General features: G+C 43.3%; 1 protein-coding gene across 8 annotated transcripts in view; it reads left to right on the plus strand.

Annotated features, from left to right (window-relative positions):
- The window catches only part of PCBP4 (poly(rC) binding protein 4), a 104,602-nt gene that overhangs the window by 24,152 nt on the left and 56,031 nt on the right, over positions 1-24,419 (plus strand). For 5 of the 8 annotated variants that reach the window (XR_016281267.1, XM_089524823.1, XM_089524786.1 and 2 more), the window contains exons 2-7: positions 18,478-18,646; positions 19,249-19,272; positions 19,364-19,396; positions 19,667-19,783; positions 21,395-21,526; positions 22,187-22,315. Coding sequence is in view for 7 of the 8 variants with exons in the window: in XM_089524823.1 (XP_089380949.1) it covers positions 18,536-18,646; positions 19,249-19,272; positions 19,364-19,396; positions 19,667-19,783; positions 21,395-21,526; positions 22,187-22,315 (546 nt within the window). In the remaining variant the exon portion in view is untranslated. Of the gene's footprint in view, positions 1-4,846; positions 4,889-15,009; positions 15,149-18,477; positions 18,647-19,248; positions 19,273-19,363; positions 19,397-19,666; positions 19,784-21,394; positions 21,527-22,186; positions 22,316-24,419 lie in introns of those variants that run through there. The other 3 variants (XM_089524795.1, XM_089524812.1, XM_089524833.1) reach the window with 3 other exon arrangements.

Consider the following 24,419-nt stretch of genomic DNA (forward strand, 5'->3'; position numbering starts at 1 on the left):
CAGGTCCGTCATTGCAGTGAAGCAGATTGTCCATCAGTGTTCAGCCCGTTGTGGGAGCCAGTGGTCTTATCAATGGGTTCTCCCTGTGACTTGGGAAACCCCAGTGGTAAGCGGGCTTTTCCACTCCATCTGCTCAGCAACCCCCCCCCCCCCATGAAAGAGAGTTTATCAATAAATGATCACATAGGAGAAAGTGTTGAACCTTCTCCCATTTGGGCCTTGTCTCTTAGGCACTTCTTTCCTGGCTCCCATAATGGAAGCAAGGTGAAAATGGATTAAAGGGATGTAAGGCAGAAGAGGAGGGAGGCTTGACACCCTCTCCCACACTCTGTTTTTGCTACTAAAATAAGGCTGTCTCCTCTTTTATATGTAAAGGAGGCAGACACATTTAAAAATCATGTGTATTTCACTGCCTAGTTTGGCCCTTAACCACAGTGCTTTTAAAGTGCTTGCACCCATGATGAAATTGTTTTGATACTTGATAACTCTCAGAATTTGGACTCTGAGGGTAAAAAAAAACCCAACAATTTATTCATGTCTGATTAAAGGGATATAAGGCAGAAAAGGGAATTTTGCTAGAGGAGGAGGACTTCTGCAACTGTTACTAATTTGATTTATATCACAATCTTATAGGAGGTAAACGCACAAATTATTATTATTATTATTATTATTATTAACCTTTATTTATGAAGCGCTGTAAATTTACACAGCGCTGTACATGCAATCTTTTTAGTTAGACGGTTCCCTGCCCTCAGGCTTACAATCTAAAAAGACAAGACACAGAAGGAGAAGGGAGTGGTGGTGGGAAAGGGTAAGAGGTCCAGCAGTTCCTCTCTACCTCCGAGGCCTGGACCAAGGCAGATGGACTGGAGGGAGGGCTTGGCTTCAAAATGGAAGGTTAATCTTCATCCAGGGAAAATACATACTCTCAAGTAGGATAATACATATACAATACATAGCAATACAGGAAATGGTTTGATAAACAGGCAACAAAAGACAAAAAATTATGTCTGTGTGTATGTGTTTTCAAGTCACCTGTCAAATTATGGCAACCCATGAATTTCACAGGTTTTTTTTTTAGGCGAAGAATACTCATAGATGGGTTTGCCAGTTCCTTCCTCTGAAATATAGCCTACAGCACCTGGGATTCATTTATGTTATCCCAGCCAAGTGCTAACCAGAGCTGACCGTGCTTAGCTTTCAAGATCAGATGGGATCTGGTGACTTTACTGTATTTAGACACTATTTAAATTATACCTTCTACTGCTGTCTGTGGGTGATTTTTTATTGTATTTTAGTTGACTGAAATGTATCATTTTAGATTTAAATTATACATATCTAAAATAATAAATTTCAGTAATCTACAGTTTTTTTAAAAAAAAATGCCTACAAGCAGCTGTAGAAAGCAAATGGAACATTAGTTTATTCCTTGAGAGCTTGTGCAAATAAGTGTGTTTTTAACTGGTTGAGATTTTCTAAGATGCACCCATGTTAAGCATTGCTGATGTAGACATCCCGCATGCCTGCTCTTTAGTAAAACTTGTGCTGTCAGCCCTTCCTATTGGTGGGTTTGCCATCCATGGATGGGAGCATCCATGAAATGGCAAATTTTCTCTTTAATTTTTTTTAAATTTTAGAGTTATAGTCTAAATTTTAAAAAAAATCAAAGAGAAGAAAATTTCCCATACACACTATAGTACCACCTCTGCAAACTATGCCTTTGTTTGTTTGTTTGTTTGTTTAAAAACCCTTTGGAAGTGCCATAGTCCAATTACTATAGACAGTCCCCAAAATAATGGAATGAGTGGATGAGGAAGCAACAACAAGCAAAACCCAGGGAACTATATTGTAATAACACAGACTTCTTTAGGCCAGTCTGGAAGATCTCAGTGGTTTAAGTGCCAGTCAGGTTGGTTTTTGTACATGGAATAGGAGGGGCACCTTTTCTTTTGCTTTAAGGGAGTTCCATCCTCAACAAAATGCTTTTAAAATAATATTTGGAGAAGCAGATTTTTTATTCTCCATTCCTCATGAGTATGAAGGTTATTAAGTTGGATAGTATTCTAAGCACTCAAGAGCCCTGGTGGTTTTGTTGGCGCAGTTAACCAATACTGATAAGAAGGTTGGCTCCTCTCTGGGCACTGAGCATTGCTGTTATTGCCAGTGTAGTGAGTGTGAATATCTTGTCTATTGATCTTCTTAACTTGTGTAATGGCTTCAGCGGAAGCTTCTGTTCAGTTCATACATAGCAAATTCAATAAATAACTTATTTGTTGCCCCTCTTCTACTTTTTGTATTTGAGTGGTAGACAGAGCTCCATTGGTTTGTTGGGCTGTGGTATCCTGCCCCTGAGTCTGCTTGACAGTCTGGATGAATGTGCCCCATAAAGAAAGGGGGAAAGGGTTTGATAGCAGTTGTACTCACTTCTGCTCCATCAGAAGCAGGAGGATAAAAGGTACATCTATATAGATCCCATAGGTGCTCACTGTAGAACCAGTTAGCAAACTGACATCATAATTGCAGAATAGCTGATGTCAGCTGTTGTGATGACATAAAACACTTCAAGCCTCTTATTAATATACTTTGAGTATATCAACATTAGCACGTTTTTCATGTGATCTGTTACTGAAAATCGTATTATAAACTTGTACAGTTTACAATCTCTCTTGTCTCTCTCTCACTATTTGCCGTCTTGTCATCATTATGTGTCTTCAAGTGGTTTCTGACTTATGTCAGCCTTAAGGCTACCCTATCATGTGGTTTTCTTGGTAAGATTTATTCAAAGGAGGTTTGCCATTGCCTTCTCTTGAGGCTGAGAGCATGTCACTTGCCCAGGGTCATCCAGTGGGTTTCATGGCTGAGTGAGGAATCGAACCCTGGTCTCCAGAGTCATAGTTCATCACTTAAACCACTGTGCCACACTCTATTTTGGGATTACCAAGAAAGAAGTCCAGTTTAGTATGGATGCTCCAGAAATGTGACTGCTAATTAGTGACACTGTACCTGGGTACAGTATGAAGCTGTTCTACTTAGCCACATCATGAGAAGGCATGACTCATTAGAAAATACAATAATGCTAGGAAAGGTGGAAGGAAGCAGAAAGACAGGAAGATCACATGCTAGATGGATAGACTCTGTTAGGGAAGTCACAGGTATGAATTTACAGGAACTAAGCAGAGCAGTGGAGGAGAGGGAGTCTTGGAGATGTCTCATCCATAGGGTCACCATGGGTCAGGCTCGACTCATAGGTAGTTAACAACAACAAAAACCTATGTAGGGATGGGATGCTTTGTGATTATCACACGGAAATATATATATGTAGGAATCTCTATTCCTTTCCTTTGTGTTAGTTTTAGGGTTATTAGGCCATGGTGCCACTAAGTTAACTGTAGACCCGTTGTGGTTCCCCTCTGCCCCTGGGTCAGCTATGAGCATTACTTGATTTTGAAACACACAACTATTATTTCTCTTCTAATCTCCATCCCTCAGGAAATTTATCCATGCTTTACAACTGCTGGTAATGTACATTTCTTGTATGTTAACACAAACAAACAATAAGAACTGTCTGTGAACCCAGAAGTGAGAAAAAGAAATACTCTGAACATGTGTGGTTTCACTTTGTAGAATAACTTAAATTATACTAGTTGATGGAGAGTGCATGTGTGTAAGCAGCCAGCAGGTAGCATTTCTGACTAAAGAGAAAAGATACCGAAGGCTAAAGAGAAAAAAAAAAAATCCAAGGCAACTCTATGAATGAGAGTTCTTCAAGCCACTCTTATCATCAACAGCCCTGCTCAGTTTTTGTAGACTCAGGGCCATAGCTGTTTTCATTGAGTACAGACAATCTCCTCTCCTAACTTGTGGATCACGCATCCGTGACCTTGGGAATCCTCGGAGGGGTGACCTCCGCCATTTTTAATGGGGTGCACACAGGCGCACACCCCTTCAAGCCTGTGGGGCTCGAATATGCACGAGCCTCCATTTTTGCAGGGGGGTGGGTGGGTCCAGAACGGATCCCCTGTGAAAATGGAGGGCCAACTGTATATCCATCTGGAATATCGTCTTCTTCTTTTCCTACTACCTTCTACTTTCCAAAGTATTATTGTCTTTTCTAGGGAGTCCTGTCTTCCCATGATATAGCCAAAGTACGACAGTCTCAGTTTAATAATATTGGCTTCTAGGCAGAATTCAGGCTTGATTTGCTCTAGGATTCATTCATTGGTCTTTTTTAGCAGTCCACAGTATCCGTAGAACTCTTTTCCAGCACTACATTTCAAATGAGTTTATATTCTTTCTGTCAGCTTTTTCTTCATTGTCCAGCTTTCACAAACATACATAGAAATGAGAAATATGATGGCATGGACAATCCTAACTTTAGTATTCAATGATATACTGTATCTTGATACTTTAGAATCTTGTCTATATACCCTTCCAAGTCCTAGTCCTTGCCTTCTTCTGATTTATTGACTGCAATTCTCCATTCTGCAATGGATTTGTTGACTGCAATTTCCTATAGAATTATAGAACTGGAAGAGACTTCAAGGGCCATATAGTCCAACCCCATTCTGCCATGCAAGAACACACAATCAAAGTACTCCTGACATATGGCCATCCAGCCTCTGCTAAAAAACCTCCAAAGAAGGAAACTCCACCATAGAATCATAGAATCTTAGAGTTGGAAGAGACCACAAGGGCCATCCAGTCCAACCCCCTGCCATGCAGGAACTCTCAGTCAAAGCATCCCCGACAGATGGACATCCAGCCTCTGTTTAAAGACCTCCAAGGAGGGAGACTTCACCACTCTCTGAGGAAGTGTGTTCCACACCACACTCTTGAGGGAGTGTGCTCCATTGTCAAACAGCTCTTACTGAGCCATACTTGATCCAAGGTATGGAAAATCTGGAACTGTTTCAATGTCTTAATTGCCTGTTTTAAAGTTATGTAAATCATTTGTGGATATTCTTTTTGTTTTCTTAATGTTCAACCATAAATTTGTCTTTGACTTTTTTCCTTGACCTTCTTCAATAATCATCCCACTTTAGCTCACTTACCCCAAGTATTGCAAGATTTATATGCTCCATTTTTTGTTTTACTATGTCCAGCTTCCCTGATTCATGCTTCTCACATTCCTGTTCCTATAATATGTGTTGTGCAGCTTCAAACTTTCCTTCAACCCCTGAGCCTGTCAGCAGTTGAATGTCTTTTTGGTTTAAGCCCAGTTGTGTCAGTAGCCATAGTGCTATTCATAGATCACGGCCGCCTCGCTGCGGGGCAGGCCGTTTTGCCGAAGAATCGGCAAGAAACTACAAGCCCCAGAATGCTCTGGGGCATTGCCCGGCTCCCTATTGGTGCGCGGGGCGGAAGGGGCGGCCCTTCCGCCCCGCGACGCTCTGGGAGCCGGACTTTGTGGTGCGGGACTTCCGGTCCTCCAGGGCAGCTCATTGGTTGGGCTGCCCTGGAGGAGGAGCCCCGCACTGCACGTTGGAGGGGGCGGGGCCTAGGCCTCTATTAGGCCGCGTTGTCGGCCCTGTCCCCTCAGTCGGCGCTTGGCTTCGCACGGAGCGGAGCCAAGTAGGAAGGGAGGAAGACTGGAGTTGCTTCCTCCTGAGTCTTTCCTCCCTTCTTTGGAGCCGGCTGGGGCCGGGGTAAGTGGGGCGGTGTGGTGGGGGGCGGTTGGTCCTCCCCCCATCCCCGTTCCACTGTGGGCATTCGCCCCGGTCCGCGGCTCCGTCGCCGACGGACCCAGTTAAGGGGTCCTCGTGGCCAGTTCAGGCCTGGCCTGCGGGTGCGGCGGCCATCTTTTCTTCCCCATCGGGGGATTTTGGCGCGCCTGCTTTGCTTTTGGCGGGAAAATCCGCCATTTTGTTTTGGCGGGAAAATCCGCCATTTTGTTTTGGCGGGAAAAATTCCGCCATTTAGTATCAATTTGAGGCACTATCCTCTGTGCTGCAATTGCCAGGCCCTGCTTTATTTGAGACTTTGCTTGCAAGCTTTGTTCTAATTAGACTTCAGGACATTGCTTGTTTTGGTGCCTCTGTTTATTATTTAAATAATGCCTCCTAAGAAGTCTAGGACTGGCAGGGGCCAGAGCTCTGGAGCTGTACAGCGGCTCAGATTGTCGGTCCCTCCTAATGTTGGGACAGGTCCCAGAGACATCTCTCCCAGCTCTAGCAGTGAGTCTGGGGAAAGGCATCGGCCTCTGTCTAGACCTCCTGGTGACACATTGACGCAGCCTGATGGAGCTACTGGTTTGTCTGGCGAATCTTTGGCTGTACTGTCAAGAGCCATCGCTGAGCTCATCCAGAAAGCTACTACCTCTAGCCAGCTTGCCAGCTCTCCGGCATCTGCGACACCTGAGCCTCACTTATCCGGACATCATGTTCCCAGATCGTCGGTTCCTGCGTCGACATCTTCGGGCGGCCTAGGCTCCAGTTCATCAGTTCCTTCATCGCGACATCGCGTCCGGCAGGTGTCCAGTTCGTCCAGCTCTTCGAGCTCGAGTTCATCCTCCACGTCATCAGCTGAGCGTCGAAAGGAGAGAAAACGAAAACGCAAGGCCAAGAGGAGACGTCGCAGAGCGCGTCGAGAGGGAGTTCTTCAGCCTGCCGTGGAAGGTGGAGATCATCATGGGGTGCCTTTTGGGAGGGACGGTTTTTGGGTAGAGCATGCTTTGGTCCCTGGTTTGCCCAAGTGGGCCATGAAAAAGAGGGCTTGGCGCCCAGGCCTTCAGGGTGTGTGGGTGGATCCGCGTGCAGCGGATTTTCCTGTTTGCTCTCCTGGAGAGCGTCCTCCTGGCGCACATTTATCGAAGAAGGTGCGCAAGAATATCCTGAAGGGTTGCTATGTAGACGTTTTTACCCTTCTTCAACCTAAAGGAAAAGACGCTGTGGCTGTCACTTCAACAAAGACTAGTAAGCACGAGCCAAAGGCGGTTCCTGCTGAGCCCACCTTTTCTAACTGGTTAGAGGGCTTTGTTATCTTCAAGGCTGTGGTTTCCATGGCCTTCCCTGAACGTGCTTGGCATTTGGACAGCCGTTTTTTGAACGTTCTGCGTGCAAGGACATTCGCAGGTGATGCTGCTGCCATTGCCTACGATGCGGCCTTTCGTCAACATGCATCGCAGAATTCACGGGAGCGTTGGGACTTGCTCCATAACGAAATTTGGCTGCTAGAAGTGGGCACCCTTGCTAGGTTCAAGGGCCCACAGAAAGGACAGGTCAAGAAGGACGCAAAATTATCTTGTTGGGACTATAATGCTGGACGTTGTTCTCGCACAAATTGTAAATTTGAACATTGTTGTAGCAGTTGTAGAGGGTCTCATCCTAGGTCATCGTGTTCCCGCCCTGCTCCAGCCGCTCAGCCCTTTCGAGCTGGGCGCCCTGCCTCCGCGACCACTGGCAAACGAGAAAGTTCGGGGAGCACAGATGCCGGTGCTGCAGGGAGCCAAAAATGAGCAGGTCGCTAAGGTTTCATCCCAGGTATCAGCCATGGCTTTCACGCCTGTAATTACCAGTGCTCTTCTCCCTTTATTGTCAGCATACACTAATAAGCAAGCTGCTTCTTACCTGGCTGATGGTTTCTCCTTTGGATTTAGGATCCCGGTACAAGCCCCACTTTCGCATCAGTTTCCTAATAATTTGTTGTCTGCTAGATCCATGCCTGAGGTTCTTAGGGCCAAGATCAACAAGGAAATCCAGGCGGGACGTGTGGCCGGTCCCTTTGATGTTCCCCCTTTTGATAATCTTCATATTTCGCCCCTTGGTGTGGTGCCCAAGAAAGCACCAGGGGAATTTAGAATCATTCATCACCTTTCTTACCCTCCAGGGTCTTCGGTGAATGATGCGATCCCAGAGGAGTTGTGTTCCGTCAAATATGCTTCCTTTGATCATGCGGTCCGACTTGTTCGGGCGTGTGGAAAAGGTGCACTTATGGCCAAGTGTGATATTCAGTCGGCCTTTAGACTCCTTCCGGTTCATCCTGAAGATTTCAAATTTTTAGGTTTCCAGTTCGCAGGAAAATTTTATTTTGACATGGCCATGCCCATGGGCTGCTCTATCAGCTGTGCAGCCTTTGAGTCTTTTAGCACCTTTTTGGAATGGGAGTTAAAACGCAGAGCCTCTTCCCCTTTGGTTACCCACTATTTGGATGATTTTATGTTTGTGGGTCCTGCAAACTCCACCAAGTGTTCTGATCTGTTAAATGCCTTCACTGGGTTGGCAGCTGAGGTTGGGGTTCCCCTGGCAGCAGATAAGACGGAAGGCCCTGCTTCGGCTATGTCTTTTTTAGGTATTCATTTGGATTCTGTTAAGGGCTTGTCCTCTTTACCTCAAGATAAGGTTGACAATCTGTGTGGTTTGTTGGAACATGCCTTGGCTGCTTCCAAGCTTAAGTTAAAACAAGTTCAGTCTTTACTGGGGCATCTGAACTTTGCGTGCAAAGTGGTGGCTCCTGGTAGAGCCTTTTGTGCCAGGCTTGCTAGATCTCTAGCTGGCCCCACGCTTTTGCATCATCACGTTCGCATTACCAGTCAAATCAAGGAGGACCTGAGAATCTGGTTGCAATTTTTAAATGGCTTTAATGGTATTGCCATCTGGCAAAAATCTTGGTGTCTGGAAGATAAATTGCAAGTCCACTCTGATGCTGCTGGAAGCATCGGTTTTGGTGTTTATTTTCAAGGCCACTGGTGCGCTGAAAAATGGCCTGAAGAGTGGCATGGGTCAGATATCTTAAGAGATATGACCTTCTTGGAGCTTTTTCCCATTGTTGTAGCAGTTAACATTTGGTGTGCTGAATTTTCCAACAAAAAGGTGTGTTTTTGGTGCGATAACCAAGCTGTGGTGGCTGTCCTTAATAAGCTAACCTCTAAATCCACTAGGGTCATGGGTTTAGTCAGGAAATTTGTGTTATGTTGCTTGGTTAATAATATTTCTTTCACAGCTCGTTATGTCCCAGGATTAAAAAATGATATTGCTGATGCGATTTCTCGATTCCAGGTTCAGCGGTTTCGTCTGTTGGCTCCAGAGGCAGATCTTCAACCTACCCAGTTTCCGGTGTCCATGTGGGAGGTTGGATGTCTGAAATAATAGAAGGCATTTTGGGTTCCATTGCTCCATCTACTTTTAAGAGCTATAAGAATGCTTTAAAGAAACTCTTTCAGTTTTTTGGTGAAGCAGCTTTACAGCCTTGTTGGCCGGTTACCACAGAAGTGGTTTTGCAATTTTTGGTTTGGCTTAGGCACAATAACTTTGCTCCCAAAACTATGGCCATTCATCTCGCTGGCATTTCTTTCTTTTCAAAGGCAGGTGGTTTTAGTGACCCTTGCGCTTCTTTTCTGGTTAAAAGGGCTGTCGAAGGATGGAGGAGAGCTCATGCGATTTCTAAAGATGTACGGCGCCCTATATGTTTTCAATTGTTATGCAAATTGTATATGCATTTACCTGTTGTTTGTTCATCTCGTTTTGAAATCAATCTTTTTCGTGCAGCATTTACAGTGGCTTTCTTTGGTGCATTCAGATTGGGAGAATTGGTGGCTGGGTCCAAGAGCGATGTGTCAGGGCGGGCATTGGGTGCCTCTGACATCACTTTTTTACAGCACGGTGTTTCTTTTACGGTTCGCCGGTCCAAGTGCGACCAATTGGGAGCTGGTCAGACTGTGGTGTTGCATCGCTTACGTGGCTCACCTGTCTGTGCTGTTAAGGCCCTTCGATCTTTTTGGAAGATTCGGCCTATGGGTTTGGATTTGCTTTTTGTTCATTTGGATGGATCACCGCTTACCAGATACCAATTTGTGTCGGTGCTAAGAATGACTTTAAAAAAATTGGGGCTCCCAGCTGAGGAATTCGGAGGTCATTCTTTTCGCATAGGCGCTGCTACGGCGGCTTCCAGGGCAGGCTTGCCCGCGCAGGACATCCAAAAAATCGGAAGGTGGAGATCTAAGGCCTACGCTGGTTATGTTCGTCCGCACTTGGACCATTGCACTAATCATTAGCATCGCTCTTGGCAGGGTTGGCGGTAGGCCTTCGGTGTAGGCCTTTTGTGGCGGCAGCATAGGCCAGGATCGGCACGGTGTAGGTACCAGGGCCATGGTGCTCTGGTCTGGGAGTCACTAGGTACCCGGGGGCGAATTGGGCAGGCGTATGGCCATTGCGGGGGCCATAACGCGGGTGCGCCTCCCGGTGACTAGGGGCTTAGTGAATATGTGAACGCATGGCATGGTTTGCGGTCAATTTGTGTTCCTTAGCCCCTAGGTCATCCCAAGCGCCTGGTGGGTGCCAGGTTGGTTAATCAGACAACATCGGGTTGTTTGATTTAGCAGATCCTGACCTCATGCTTTGTGCCAACCCATACCAATGGCTTGCTAATAAAGTTGTGGCCTTTCTTCCAAGTTGGTGTTGTGTGGTTTTTTGCAGCAGCATCTAAGGCAAATCACGGCCGCCTCGCTGCGGGGCAGGCCGTTTTGCCGAAGAATCGGCAAGAAACTACAAGCCCCAGAATGCTCTGGGGCATTGCCCGGCTCCCTATTGGTGCGCGGGGCGGAAGGGGCGGCCCTTCCGCCCCGCGACGCTCTGGGAGCCGGACTTTGTGGTGCGGGACTTCCGGTCCTCCAGGGCAGCTCATTGGTTGGGCTGCCCTGGAGGAGGAGCCCCGCACTGCACGTTGGAGGGGGCGGGGCCTAGGCCTCTATTAGGCCGCGTTGTCGGCCCTGTCCCCTCAGTCGGCGCTTGGCTTCGCACGGAGCGGAGCCAAGTAGGAAGGGAGGAAGACTGGAGTTGCTTCCCCCGCCCACCCACCGCTGTCTTCTGGGTTTTTTGTCACAACTTTGGGCGGCAGCATAGGCCAGGATCGGCACGGTGTAGGTACCAGGGCCATGGTGCTCTGGTCTGGGAGTCACTAGGTACCCGGGGGCGAATTGGGCAGGCGTATGGCCATTGCGGGGGCCATAACGCGGGTGCGCCTCCCGGTGACTAGGGGCTTAGTGAATATGTGAACGCATGGCATGGTTTGCGGTCAATTTGTGTTCCTTAGCCCCTAGGTCATCCCAAGCGCCTGGTGGGTGCCAGGTTGGTTAATCAGACAACATCGGGTTGTTTGATTTAGCAGATCCTGACCTCATGCTTTGTGCCAACCCATACCAATGGCTTGCTAATAAAGTTGTGGCCTTTCTTCCAAGTTGGTGTTGTGTGGTTTTTTGCAGCAGCATCTAAGGCAATTGTCTTCTGTTGTACCCCAGTAGCTCACTGAGTGGCTGCCAAACTAGGAGACTCATCTTCTTGCATTATCTCTTGTTACATGTTGGATTGCTTCATCATAGGGTTTTCATAGTAAAAGACATTCAAAAGGAGTTTACTGTGCCTCTTTCTGCACAGTACTGACAAGTGTTAGTTATGGTGTCATAGTTGTTTTTTCTGAGAGATCCTCTGCCAGTGTCACTTCACTCTCCACTACTGCTGCTGGTCCGTAGCTGTTTGGCACATTTAATCTGACTCCTCAGCAAAAGCCTATCTGACATGGGATACCCTACTAGCAGCACTGATACCACCAGCATAGCCTCTTGCCTCACATCACAGGAGCACACAATCCCACCACTACAGGAAGGTAGTGCCGTGGTGAAGGAAAGATCCATAGGAGTAGCTATTTACATGTGGGAGCAGTTAGGATAGGTGGTTAAGAGATGAGGAGACTTTGGGACACTGGAAATTACGTAATCCTATCACTGCTGCTCTCTCTAAGACATTTTTAATTCATTGCTGTACAATGGGTCCTCCATATTCACTGGGGTTAGGGGCACAGGACCTCTGTGAATGTGGAAAAACCGCACATTAAAAAAACACTGCTTTTTTTTTTACCTTAGAGAACACCTCTCTAGGAATCTCTCAGCCCTCCAGTATAACTTCTGGCAAACGCTGACCAGAGTCATTCTGGAACACCTAGAAGTTCCAAGCGAGAACATATTAATCAAATCCATGAATAATCGAAGCCAAAAAAAATCAAAGCCCCAAATGTGGAGGGCCAACTGTATTTCTAAAACTACCATCATGGCCACAGAAATGAAACAAAATTTGCTTCTACAGCACTCAGCCCTCCCCACCCCATTCCTCCTTGGGAATAAGCTCCATTTTGTTGTAGCAAAGGATCACATGCTTCAAAGTAAAAATAATGAAATTGGCATGTCCCTGTCCAGCCGGCTACCACCTATCCATAAAATGATTTCAGAAAGAAAGGATGCTGCGTGGGCACATTGATTGGTAGCCTAAGTACTGAAGTACCAGGGCTGCTGTTCACATCACTGGCAATTCTGTGTAGCCATTTTCTTATTGTATGCTTTTTCCATAAATGATGGGGAATGCTCATCACTGCAGTATGTCCTTCCATGAGTTATAGGACCCTGAGTGTTGGCCTCATGACCCATCCTTAGCTGCACCACTGACTGTTTATGTGCCACTTCCACTTTTTTAAATACAAAAAATGTTTTCACTCCATTCTCTGCGTTGTGTACCTTCAAAAGTAATTTCCAGTTTATAGCATCTCGAAGGCAAACCTATCACAGGATTTTTGTGGCAAGATTTGTTCTGAAGAGGCTTTCCATCGCCTTCTGAAACTGTGATCTTGTGACTTGCCCAAGGCCACCCAGTGAGTTTCCATGGTCCAGTGGGATTTGAATTCCAATCTCCCAGAGTCCTAGTCCAGCATTCAAACTGCTGCACCTTCCTAGCTCTCTACACTTCATTAAATTTCACCAAACTACATTAAAGAGGCACAATTTTCACCATGGTTTACCTGGAGTGCGTAATGAAACCCTAGAATTGCCAGTTCCCTAATCCTTGCGCCTTTCCTCATCATGTATTTTCTGCTTTTTTAAAAAAGAGAGAGCATGTACATAATTACACCATGCAGGTTCTTAATTGTGACTGTTAAATCCTTTTGCAGGAATTAAATTTAATCACTTAACAATACAAAAACCTTTGTGATCCAACCTTAATCTTTTCCCCTCTGCAAACTGTAAGTGAGCCAGTGTTGTGTGCACTTAAACCTATAATTTTAAAAATTCATTATTTATTAAGTAAAATACTTAAAAGCAATATCCTCGCTTTACACATTCTGCTGCAGGGAGAAGCATACATATATAAAGAAAATAAACAAGATTATCATCAAACTATTCAGAGCCATTGTGACAAGCAAATAGAATACTGGCCTAGGAGCAAGGAAAGAGACATGAGTCAAATTAATCTCTGATCAACCAAGAGAGTAATTTGATATGCAAATCACTATTTTTCAACCCAAAATCACAGGATTGTTGTCAGCATACAATTAGATAATCCCTTGTGGTCTTTGGAGAAAGCATAGAATACAAATGTGATCATACTGGAAGTTCTCTTCATATGTAATTTTAAGCCATATGGTAGTTTAAGTGAACATCAAAAAATTAAAATTGCTCACCAGAGAGCTGTGACATTGAGAGATTGTGGCAGTTCTGCTTGAATTGGTTAGAACAGCGACAGGACTACTGGTCTGGAAGTACCTTACATTGACAGGTAAGATGCTCTGATGGATGTTGGCAGGTTTGCCTAACTTTTTTTGGGAGGGGAGGTTGTACCCATGTTCCAAACTGTTTTCATCCAGCATGTGTGTGTGTGTATGCGTGCGCGCACGCGCCTTCAAGTCACATGGTGACTTACTTGCCATGTCCCTAAAGCTCTGAAATCTATCCTGTATGGGTTTTATTTTCTATGGCTTAATATTAGTTATGTGGAGGAGATGTGTATGAATGCCTTTACTTATTGTTTATCCCAAGATGGTTTATTAAATATGCAGTACATCAGTTTTGCCTTTCTTTTCTCATGGGGTAAAGTCCTTCATCAATAGGAAGTACTGTAATTCAGTAAAAAGCTTCACATTCAGTAGTAATGCATCTCTATAAAACTTAGTCTACCAGCTTCTTTCTCTCAGTCTCAAAGGTTCCACAAGATCGCTTTGCAATACTGATATTCCAGACTAACATATTTCTGAATTCAGTAGTAATTTTATAGGAGATATTTTAATATGTTGTGAGCCGCTTTGATTGTCTTGTCACAGAAAAGCGGGATAAAAATAAAAGTATTTATTTATTTATTTATTTAGGCCACCAACTTGAATGGCTTTGGAAGGGACTGGAGAAATTTATGGACAATAAGGTTATCAACGTTACTACACATAATGTTTGCATATCACCTCCATATCAGAGGCGATATGCCTTTCAATACCGGTGCTCAAAGACCTGCACTGGCTGCCTATTCGCTTCCGGGCACAGTACAAGGTGTTGGTGATTACCTATAAAGCCCTACATGGCTTGGGCCCAGGATACCTGAAGGACCGCCTCTCCCCATACATTCCGTCCCGCACCCTCGGAACTTCTGGGCAGCAATTACTTAGGGTACCTGGGGCTAAACTCTCCTCGACATCGAGGAGGACGTATTCCATCGTTGCCCCGACCCTTTGGAACACGCTGCCCACAGAGCTCCGCTCGGCCACCTCCCTGGCTCAGTTTAGGAGGGAGTTAAAGACCCTCCTATTTCGAACTGCATTCCCCGAATGAAGTCCTAGATGGCCTCTCTCTCTTGCTGACGGCAATTTGGAGAGCTGACCGGGGGTTTTATGATTGTTTTTAAAATGTTTTACTGTATGTATTATTTGTATTATGTTGTTCACCGCCCTGATCAATGGAAGGGCGGTATATAAATAAAAGTTTTATTATTATTATTATTATTATTATTATTAATACCACTTCTTAGCAGTGGTGTTCCTGCACTTTGTGTCACCCGATGCAGGGGGTAGGGCTTCTGGGTCAGGGCTCCTTGGAGCAGCACACACTTCCTCCTCCCATGCTGCCCCATCCTTTTCATGATGAGAAAAAGAATGGAATGGTGTGCAAGGACGGGGAGTGTGCAAGGGAGGTGCATTAGAATGGCACACAGGGATAGTGCATGGGGGAGGGCCTGACTGGGTGTCACCCCTTTTCTGAGGTGTCACACAGTGAGGCCACACCACCGCACCCCCAGTGACCCCACTGCTTCCTAGAAAACAAGAAAGGAAGGCACTGTGGTGGTTACATCTGACTTACTAGCTTCCAAAAGACATTCAGTTGGCCACTGAGGACAGAATTGTAGTCTGGGTAGGCCTTTGGTCAGACCCAGCCTGGTTTTTTCTGTGTTTTCTATTAGAAGGCCATTTTGAATTATCTCAGACACTGTTACAATGTATGTTGTTCACTCCAATCTCTTGCTTAAACACACTAGCAATTATTTCACAGATTCTTCATGGCATACAGACTTTCAAGGATCCGATGCATGAGTACCAGTTCCAGAGGAGGTTACTTCTTTGGCTATCCTGAAAAGAGATTCTTGAAAAGAGTGTGATTATTGTCTTTTGGATCACCCTGTAACATCAAGTCAGGGAGGCCAGGACTGTCAGAGATAGCTTTTTATCTTATACCCAGTCCTATTTTTAATACCTGAATTGTCTTTGTTGTGGTCAAGCCTACAGGCTAAAACGAATCCCCTCCTTTTCAGTCCATTGACCTTCAGCAGTGTCCCTTTCTGTGTTCATGCTCTGTGGTATTTGAAAAGAGGAGTGCGTAAATAACATTTATAGGCCCCCCACTTTCTTGAGAGGTGACAGGTCCCAAGGCAGCACTATTTATGAGATTTACATTGAGCATGAGGAAGCAGGCAGACACTCAGACAGATAAATGGCGCTAAAACAGCATTAGTTCCCCCCTCTGACCAGCAACCAATATCTTGAGCCTCTACATGCTCCTTCTTCCCACTCCTTTCCAAACTTTTTTTCTTGGTGGCCATATTGCAGCCGTATTACATATTGTTTCTAACCTCACCTATCCCTGCACTAATCTCAGTCCCATGGGGCTTGCGGGGTATGCCTGGCTGGACCCACTGAAAAAACACACACAACATCACTAAGCATTAGTAGGCATACACTTAAGTATATGGAACACTTAGCATCTCTTGCTTTCCATTAAACTGTAAACTAATCATGGAAAAAACGAGGACCACTTTACTTGATTCCTTGCCAAAACCTACTTCAATCTCTGCCAGTGCTTTTATCTTTCTCAGCAATTCCGCCCCCCCCCCCTTATTTGTATTCACTTTTTGCTATTAGACTATTTCAATTGCAATTATCTGTAAAATATAGATAAACAAACACAGGGAGGTATACACTATTTCTCAACATAGGGAGAACTGTTGGGAGGCACCTGTTCTGTGAGTGAGGGGAAAAAATCTAAGGTCATCAGATTCAGATAAATTGCATACTGACCACAATCTGTGGCTCCTGTGTGTATATATATGCCTTCAAGTCATGGCGACCCTGTGAATCCTAGAGGTTTTTTTAGGCAAGGAATCTTCAAAGGTGACTTTGCCAGTTCCTTCCTTTGAAATATAGCCTGGAGCACCCGGGATTGGCTGGTGGTCTCCCACCCAGAGGCATCACTTGGGGTGTGTGAGCTGAACCCGGAGACACCCTAATGGGGGTGACATCAGTGCACCCCAAACATCTCCCTTTGGATGGAAATGGGCTGTGGCATTCATCTATATCCCTTTAAAACATGAGCTCAGCAGAAGAGATGGGGTGAGTGGGGCAAGGCTCAGTGGGAGGAGAAAGGAGAGGCCCTGGGTTTCTCAAAAATATATAAAATTGTAAAATTTTATTTTTAAAAAAAAATTTTTAAAAATTTTCTTTAAAAACATCACATCTTACTAAATTTTTGTTTTAACCATATGAAACGATGTACATATAAGTACGTTTAGGCTGTGTGTATGATATTGTAATTTAAACGCTAGTTGTTTCTGTTACCATTATTGCCATTACATTCAGTGATATACAGGAATTACGACTTACAAGTAACATTAGTACAAAAAACATTACTAAGGATTCTTCTTGGTTTGGTATGGGAGGAGGTCAGTGAAGAGTGACACTATGAGTTACCATGAAAGGTGATGCCAAACCTAGTGATGCCACTGTTCCTACCCATGTACTAACCAGGGCTGACCCTACTTAGCATCAGATAAGATCAGATAGGATCTAGTGCCTTAGTTTAGAGTTCTCCAGATAGATGAATGGTGCCATCTACTTTGGTGGGGAAAGGTAAAGGGTTCCATCTTGCTCATTAAAATAACCTCCACTTTGTTATATGTGTGTGTGTTTGTATGCACAGCAGTCTGTTCATCCATCTGTTTATTGAAGGATTCTGAGAGCCTGATCCCTCTCTCTTATGGCTCAGCATGTGTGGAGGAATCTCAGAGTGAGTGAGAGCACTGCCTTGAGAAAGGTTTGTTAAAGAAAATTGTGTGCTGGTGACTCCTACTGCTGCAGGCTGATTTGGAGTGGCTGCTGTAGATTTTCCAGGACTTCTGCTGGACTATCCTTCCTTCCTTCCTTCCTTCCTTCCTTCCTTCCTTCCTTCCTTCCTTCCTCCTTCTCTCAGGATTTCTCAAATCACAGATTGTGCCAGCTTTCATTGGATGGAAATGGTCAGTGTGCGGAATACTAAGCTTTCTTAGTTGTGGTAGTGGTTGTTTTGATCTCAGGAGTCACTGGATATGGTACTATAGGAGCACTGCTTAGTGGTTTTTCCTCTTTTGTTTTTAATGTTGACAGTACTGTTTCCACTTTCCTTACTCTACTCTAAAATGGTTGTAACTTCAGCACAATTTCCTTTCCTTGTCTAAATTGCATATACTGTATATGGGTTCACCATTGTTAGCAAAAAGCATAATGCAGACTACTATTCACACATTTGCTGCAAGGATAAAAACCTCCACTTCCCCTGCCAAACTCTCATGTTTATCCCAAATACTGGCTATATATGTAATGTATGGATATATATATGTATGCATATAGACAGAGATATACAGTTCCAAACACAGAATTAAGAATGATCTCATTATTATCAAGATGTAACTTACAGAAATATTTAGTAAAGAAACAATAACTATGAAACACCACAGATAAACACACACACACACACACACACACACACACGGATCTCTCTGTGCAAGTGTATCATGCGGTTGTGGGCCATATGTATGACATCCCTTGACTTCAAGCCAAATATGAATAAACTTGTGATTCAATAAGTACAATATTTTCAAACCTCAGCCACTTTTTATCTATGTAGATTTTTATATTTATATTTGTGTGTCTGTGTCTGTGTGTGTTTATCTTTGGTGTTTCATAGTTGTTGTTTCTTTACTAAATATTTCTGTAAGTTACATCTGGAAAGGCTGCTGTGCTTGCTTATGTGATGCTGCCCTTTGTCCCCATAATAATTATTCTCTGGAGTGCTCTGACTCAAGACAGGAAGCATCAAAGGACGTTGTATGAAGCTCAACCACTTCTTACTAATCACCACAGTCCTGCCAGGTTGTTGGAATGATTTATAAGAAAGCTTGTAAATTTGAATACTTTCTCTTTGCATGTCTGCAGATTTGTCGACTTCAACACCTTCTAGAGCCAGGGGGTTGATTTCCTTAGGAGCAGATCCATGCATTCGTACACCATGGCATCACCAGACAGGATGAGCAGCTCAGATAATGGATTAGAGGAAACAGAACTCAGCATCACCCTCACCCTCCGAATGCTTATGCATGGCAAGGTAAGTAAATTGGGGTGGCTATAAGTCATACCAATTTAAATCCTATGACAGTCAATAGCAAAGAGTCCACTGGACCAGGATTGTTGTTGGTGCTGGCAGGACAGTTGTTGTTGTTGTTGTTGTTGTGTGCACTTCCAAGTCATTTCTGAGTTATGGCAACCTTAAAGGGACCTTATCATAGGGATTTCTTGACAGATTTCTTCAGAGTAGGTTTGCCATTGCCAGGATGTATTACTGTGAAAATCTAAAACCACAAATTCATCATCCTGTTCCTAAAGTCTACAATATATTTTCTGTAGTATGTAAGGAATCTTTGAGATGGAATTATAAAATGATCAACCGCCATTTCTAGTAAATGAAATTATTGACGAAGCTGGCACGATTAAGAAATGCATATTCAGCATAACTTATTTCTAAAGGCTCTAGTAACAAAGGAGTGATGCCTTCAAGGAGACTAGCAGTGATGAGAAGGAGGGAGGTTTCATACTTTTGTTTTTTGATATGAAGAATGGGAAGTTTTTCTGTCCAGAAGTGTAAATACATTGCCAGTCTCTTGCTGAGTGTCTCCTAATTCAATTTCTTTTGTCTCTGTGTTTCTCCAGGAAGTTGGCAGCATCATTGGCAAGGTAAGCTTTATGTCAGTTGGAGTGTGTCTGACTCTGTTTTTATCTCTAAAACCATGCAAGTCTGATTACTTTTATGTCTTTAATCCCACAGAAAGGAGAGACTGTGAAGAGGATACGGGAACAGGTAAGTTTAGTGAGGGGAAAATAGCCCCATTCTGAATTCTGGACTGGATTAGTTTTCAATGATATGGTCTCCTATGTCATATAATAGCACAGAAAGGCAGTAATGTATGTAATATAGCACTATATATAACTGAGACATTCAAACTAACCTACTTTACAGGGTTGCTGCAAGTATTACTGATATAAAATAGGCAAAAGACTTTGGACATTTGGCTACAGTGTTATAAATAACCAAATCTTAATTGTTATTGGTGATGATTTGCTTTTTCAGAGTACAGCTCGGATCACCATTTCAGAGGGATCTTGCCCAGAGCGGATCACTACTATTACAGGATCTACTGATGCTGTTTTCAGAGCTGTTTCGATGATTGCTTTCAAGCTAGAAGAGGTAAGGTAGCCATTGGCAGATCATAGTGCATCAGTAGTTTAGTCAGGATAATTTCATATGGGTCAGATGTGTCAGGAAGTGACAATATTTTGAGTGCCACCCTGCCCTGCTTTTTAGTATTCGGAAACATTTTATAATTGCCCAGAAGATGAAATTGTTGGGTTAAAAAAAAGTTTCTAACATGAGTTGTGATGGTTGATAGGGGGGGTGTCCAATCCTCTCTCGCTCACTATACTTAGGATGTTTTTGTGCTCTGCCTTATTTCCTTTCTTCTCCTCCCATGCCTCCTTTTGAGTTTTTTAAAACTCTCTAAAGCCTTAGTGCTAAAGCTGTAGGCTCCAATAATGCTATTTCTGTCCTGGGAAAGCTCACCCTCTCTCACCACATGCTCCTCACTTTTGACAGTGGTTGATGGTGCCACAGGAAGCAAAAGAATGTAAGATTAGGAAATGGAGGAGTGACATCATTGTAAACTTTTCTCCACTTGAGATCAGAAGAAAGCTTGCTAAATATGTTTAATCAGCCTGCAAAATATGTTTGATCTCTTCACATAAAGTCCCAGGCTTGGAGAGGCTGGTGGTGCTTGGAAGAGGGAGTGGAGAGGCACCATCGAGCCACAGTTGCAACTGAGTATGTGGGGGAGCTTTGATCTGCCTAAGATCAGCAATAGCATTATTTTATCCTAGCACTTTAGTACTAAGGCTCTACATAGATTTTTTAAAATCTTTGAATTTGTAGGGTGAATGTGTGGAAATGTGGTGGTATGAGAAGAAGGAATCTGTTGCTGCCAAAACAAGATTATTCCCCCACCCAGCCAACATTCCATCCTCCTTCTGTTCCCACTTTTAAGGAATGTTTTGATTTGAAGTGAATGGAAGAGACAAGAAAGGACATGAAAATATGTGCGACAAATCAGCGCAAATTGCTATTCTTGATGAGCCCTCAGATTAAACTTGGTATAACCTGGAAGAAATATATTCTTTCCTCACATAAATTCACAAAATGGCCCTGACATGGCAATCATGTGTAGTGGGGAAAAATGGATCAGCTTACTTAAGGTGAGGGAGGGATATTGTTCCTTTGATTAAACCTGTAGGCTTAGCGCACATCAGAGAAAGAAGACAATTGGGCACATTGTTTATGAGAAAAAATGGTTTTATTTATAATGTTTTGGAAAAATAATTTACATTACAGTATCAAATCACACTCTTTGTCAAACCATTATGATTAAACATCATTTTTTTTTACATGTATGTTTTTTTCTAGGAGTTAAAATGCTTATCTTAACTCAAAGGGCATTGGACTGCATCTGGAGTGGGGTTTAGAATCACATTCTAATCATAACCATATCATGCAGTGTTGTGGATTAATGCTGGAATATTCTTGGCTGGTTGTTCTTTTATGAAACATGAATACCATCAAATGACACAATCTTGGAAATCTGAGAGGATGGGGTTGTGAGGGGGAAGATGTAGACCCTCAGAGGCTATCACCACTCAGAGAATAGTGACTCCCCCATACCTGGAATAGAGGGTCCAACATGGATTACTACTTTTATATTTAAGGGAATTTTGAATGAATTCATCCAGTTCTGAACCTGTTTTATTTTAGGACTTGGGAACTGGAGCGATCAATGGTGGAACTGTCTCCAAACCACCTGTCACATTGAGGCTAGTCATCCCAGCTAGTCAGTGTGGCTCACTCATTGGTAAAGCGGGAGCTAAAATAAAGGAGATCCGAGAGGTAAAGACTAAGGAACTCAGTGATAACTGTTTCTCTCTCTTACTTCTTTCCTATCTATATCTTGCTTCTGTGGCCCTGAATACAACTTTTTGGAACATTTGGATTTTGGTATCTTGATCATTTTCCTGCCTAGATTTCATTGTTGATCCTATACTAACAGAGTGAGATCTTTTATAATATCAGGAGCCTGGCCAAAAGGACCTACAGTCTGCCCTCCCCATATGCGGCGGATCTGTTCCGGACACACACACACGTATGGGGAAAAGAGCGTATGGGATATGCATGGGGTGCGCGACATGAGTATGCGCCCCATTATTTCTGCCAGGGCTTGCCTTCTGTGTAAACTCAAAGCCACGGAAGGCAAACCCGCCTATGGGGAGGGCTGACAGTACTGTAATCTTCCATCTTTGAGACTCCATCGTTTCTTTGGGGTTTCATAATTTTTTTCATTTGTGTATTAACCTCTGGCTAGGAATTTATAACTTCAGTATGGAAACAAAGATTTTCTGAATAAATGAATAAACGGATTGGCTTTGTAAATGCTGTCATTATAGTGACTAAACTGGACCAGGTAGCATTTCTAACTAGAAATGTGTTCTCCCTATTTATCAGACTGCCCAGAAAGACTGAGGTTTTGTTTTTCACTTATTCTTATTCTAGACTACAGGAGCGCAAGTACAAGTAGCTGGAGATCTTCTCCCCAACTCGACGGAGAGGGCTGTGACTGTATCTGGCGTTCCAGATGCCATCATCCAGTGTGTGCGACAGATTTGTGCTGTTATCCTGGAGGTATGGTTCTTCTCCTTTCCACTTTATCAGGCAGGGATAGGAATCTACCGTTCCTGCTATCACTGAGAAGTAGTACTCTGTGGGCGGATATCTCTAGATTTGATTGAACTACATCTTCTTCTAAACTTGTGTGATGGATGAGGGGAATGCATGGTGGTGCAGAAAATAGATAAGGAGATGTATTACACCCTCTCATGGTAGTGGTAACCAAGGTCATCCAAAGAAGCAAAATGGCAAGAAATTCAGGACAGTCAAATGTAAGCACTTCTTTACACAGCACATAGTTAAATTTCTGAATTTCCACAAGATGTATTGACAACTGCCCTATTGAATGGCTTTGTAAGGGTATTAGATGACTTCATGGAAGATATGGCTAGGTATGGCTGCTTGTCATGATGGTTAAATATTATCAGAGGTGGCATGTTTGTGTATATGCCACTTGGGTCCCTCCTGGGAGAAAGGCAGCATACAAATGAAATAAATAAATATCAGTTGGTGGGAAACACAAACAAAATTAAGGATTTCTATTTTGCTGTCTGTACATTTATAGATACTAAGAGCTCCTGATTGTCCAGTGATTCTGGGAAATGTCATAGCATTCTTTCTCAGGATTTCACACCTTGTAACAGTTGTTTCCCCTTCTAGATCCAGTTGTCCCTAATATACACCAGTATTTGTGCTCTTGTTTGGTGCTGGTTGTAGTGATACCCCTATTCTGCATGTTTCTTTGCCACCAATATTTTCTCCCCCTTGAGGTGTGTTGGGTCGAGTTTCCACCATCCCCTCCATAAAATCAACACCCTGCTTCTCCCCCAGTACCTAAATTGTTTAATTTTTTCATAGCCATAGTGCTGAAATGATTTACATCTATACCACTTTAGTACTATAACTCTAAGAAGAGGTAGGAGGAGAGAAAGAAACCTTCAGTCTAGTAACTGGAAATGTAACGAGGGAACAGAGGTCAGTGGAAAGCCACCATGGTAAAGATCCTATCCTATTCCAAGTTTCAATGGTGCCATCTAAAATATAGTGGGGCAAACTGAGGCACTGGATACAGATATGTGAAATTTACCCCAGTCCATGTCAAAAAATTCTTGGAACAGAAACCATGCAGAGGGAATAAAAAGTTGCAGCTAGTAAATGCAGAAATTCATAAGAAAAACACAATGACAGGGAGAATAAGGTTCCCTATTATCTGTGCTTTCAGGTATGTAGGGGGTGGGGGTGGTTTTGGAATGTAATTTCCAAGGATACAGAAATTGTATTGTAATTTTAAAATAGTTTGTTTTAAGAGTTTCTCAATATAACTAACTGATTATTTTTAAGAAAATAACATCTGATTTAAAATGTTAAAATTTGGTTTTAATTTTGTAACTATTAAAAAGTCATTTTTTTTAATTTGACTGTTTCCATGTGGAAGTCTTTGCAGAGAGGTAAAGGAATAGGGTAGGCATTTTCTCAATTAAAAATTATACGCCAGACACAGTTTATGCTTCACTTTCTCAGCTTTTCGGCATTATGTCTTCTTACTTGCACCATTAAAGCTTTCAGATATATAGACTCATAGAAGTGTAGAAAATTTATAATGCAATCCTTGGCATATCTATTCAGAAATAAATCCTGCCATGCTCAGTGGGACTTACTTCCAGGTAAATATGTATGGGATTGTACCCTTAGGAGGGTCAATCCATTTTGTCTTGTTGACTGTTAACTGATAATCATCAAATTCAATGTGATATTTCATAATATTTGCTTAATAGCATGCATTCATTAAAATGGTTAAGATTTCTCCCCTCCCCCTTGAAACTGTTCAACATATTGCATTTTGTCCCATCAGAATTTGCAGCTGTATCCACAAACACGATGGCTTGCAATGTCAGGGTGGGGCTGAAGTACATGAGGCACAAGAGAGATATTCATGTTTATTTTCTTTTTAATAAAATGCAGCTGTAAGGGACTATGCTCTGATCACATCATCAGCAGAAGCAGTGTGCATGTGTTTAACTCTGGCATCCATCCTCTCCAATCTGTCCCAAATATGCCTTGTATTAAGGTACTTCCCTGGCCAAAAGGGGAAAAGACACGTAATCACTGTATCTGCTTT

Source organism: Sceloporus occidentalis, unplaced genomic scaffold, assembly GCF_023333645.1.
Source record: "Sceloporus occidentalis isolate IW3139 unplaced genomic scaffold, rSceOcc1.0.p SCAF_1, whole genome shotgun sequence".
Taxonomy (NCBI): domain Eukaryota; kingdom Metazoa; phylum Chordata; class Lepidosauria; order Squamata; family Phrynosomatidae; genus Sceloporus; species Sceloporus occidentalis.